This window comes from Eurypyga helias, unplaced genomic scaffold (assembly GCF_000690775.1).
Source record: "Eurypyga helias isolate BGI_N326 unplaced genomic scaffold, ASM69077v1 scaffold44652, whole genome shotgun sequence".
NCBI classification, from domain to species: domain Eukaryota; kingdom Metazoa; phylum Chordata; class Aves; order Eurypygiformes; family Eurypygidae; genus Eurypyga; species Eurypyga helias.
Window position 1 is genome coordinate 789 of NW_010234830.1, and position 2,246 is coordinate 3,034.

A 2,246-nucleotide genomic window follows, 5' to 3' on the forward strand; every position below is an offset into this window, starting at 1 on the left:
CTTTCTAGCTCGGACTGATTAAATGAAGCTTTTCAGGCCGTAGGAGAAGTGTTGATGTGTTCAGCAGTATTGTATCAGAGCTAAAAAGGCCGCTTGGAACGTGGAAGGAGAAGCACTTGAATGAAAACCAGGCTAGTGGATCAGGATCATTACGATTGAGATAGCGGATGAGGTGAGCAGTGTAGAGCAAGCTCCAGCCCATCTGCACTTGCATTATCCAGACTCCGGATTAAGTATCCCAGGCTAATGAAATTTACTCTTGTCTCTGTGAGCCTACATTATCACTTGAGTGGTTTATCTGTTTATTTCCATACTGTAGTCAAGAGTTATTACCCTTTTGCCTGCCCTTTTTGTTCTTCACCAGTCATATGTTTAAGGCAGCAAGGCACAGTGGGAGACTGTACTGGACGAAGAGTGAAGTTGTTTGCAAGGCTGTTAAATAATCTGAAAACCACTCCTTTAGGAGCCGTTTACCTCTGATTATTTGTACCAGCTGACACCAATAACAAGCTGCTGATGGAGGCATTTCTCTTGTAAGCTCTTTCAGACCTGAATTAGCTTCCACATATGTGACTTAATCATCCTAGTGCTGGTTGTAGTTGGTGTCACTGCACTTGGCTTCTGAATTCTTGTACAGTGAAACAAATTACGGTGAATGTTTGATAAGCAGAGAGAAAATCAATTGAATGTGGGAAAATCAGTTTTGAGAATACAGACTCGTTAGTTCTTATAAAATCGTCTTGTTTATTTGTTTAGGATGCTGAGGAGTTTCCTGATCTGGTAGCTGCTTCTGATAACAGGACAAACAGGCTAGGAACTCAGAAATCCTCATTTACTCCTGCTGTCAGAAAGCAGTCTGAAGTAAGTAAACTTACATTTTTTGTTCTTGGTTTGGTTTCACTATGAATATTAGTGGTTTAAAAGGCAATAAATTGCACTGACACGGGAGGAATGAGCAGCAAAAGGCACAGTCATTGCTCAAGCCTGATTTGTTACAAAGTGCTGTACAGACTTGCACTCTCTTCAACTGTTGTGCTCGAATGAGAGAATCCCTTTAGCTTTGTAGGCATGAGTGGGATATAACCTCTCAAACTTAGGTATCTAAGTTGTAGAGATGTGATCGTTAAGCTACTCGTACTGCTTTGTAACAAATATATTTGAAGATGAAGATGCCTTTCCTCTTTTTCCTTCCAAATCTGAAAAAAGAAGGAAATTGTGAGTCTGATAAGTAGTATGGCAGCCAATAAATGATCACACTTTTAGAAGGCCACAGTAAAGTTTTCTGAGAGCCACCTTTTCTCCAGTTTGAACAACCCCAACTCTCTCCACCTGTTATCGAAGGAGCAGTGTTCTAGCCATCTGATCATTTTTGTGGCCCTCCTCTGGATCTGCTCTAACAGGTCCATGTCTTGTGCGGGGGAACCCAGATCTACTCCAGGTGGGGTCGTCCGAGAGCAGAGTAGAGCAGAGCGGGAGAATCACGTCCCTCTATCTGGTGGCCGCACTTTTTTTACACAGGCCGGGATACAGCTGGCTTTCTGGGCCTCAAGCACACACTGCTGGCTCATGTCTGGTTTTTCATCCACCGGTACTCCCAAGTCCTCCTCGGCACGGCTGCTCTCAATCCATTCATCCCCCAGTCTGTATTGATATTGGGGATTACCCTGACCTAGGTACAGGACCTGGCACTTGGCCTTGTAGAACCTCACGAGGTTAACATAGGCCCGTTCCTAAAGTCTGCCAAGGTCCCTCTGGATGGCATCCCTTCCCTCCAGTGTATCAGCTGTACTACTCAGCTTGGTGTCATTCACAGACTAAATGAGGGTGTACACTCAGTAACACTGACTGTGTTCCATTTGAATTTAATATCATCTTCACTTTACCCTTTTCCATGTGTATTTAAATATTTCCTCTTCCTCCTTGTAACCTTTTGTTTTTAAATTTCCAAGATCTATCTCCCCAAACAGCCTGGGGACAGTCGATCTCCCACACTGGATGGAACTCCCAAGGTGCATGGACTGCCAGGGAAGCAAGCTTCGTCTTCTGTATTAGAAAGAAAGAAAATGCAGGTAAACTAATGTTTGAAAAGAAGCTTACAACTCAAAATGCCAAAAGAAATTAGAATATAAGACTAAGTCCATGGTCACCTGCAATTGTATTCATACTTTGTCGTTCATACTTTGAGATAAGTGACAAGATCCTCTTGATTAAAAGCACACGGTGATGGTAATTGATAGCTCCCAGTT

General features: G+C 43.0%; 1 protein-coding gene across 1 annotated transcript in view; it reads left to right on the forward strand.

Annotated features, from left to right (window-relative positions):
• Positions 1 to 756: 756 nt before the first annotated feature.
• The window catches only part of SECISBP2 (SECIS binding protein 2), a gene marked incomplete at both ends in the record, with an annotated part of 10,530 nt that continues 9,040 nt past the window's right edge, over positions 757 to 2,246 (forward strand). The window contains 2 exons of the mRNA XM_010146575.1: positions 757 to 861; positions 1,950 to 2,069. Coding sequence (XP_010144877.1) covers positions 757 to 861; positions 1,950 to 2,069 — 225 coding nt within the window. The remainder of the gene's footprint in view (positions 862 to 1,949; positions 2,070 to 2,246) is intronic.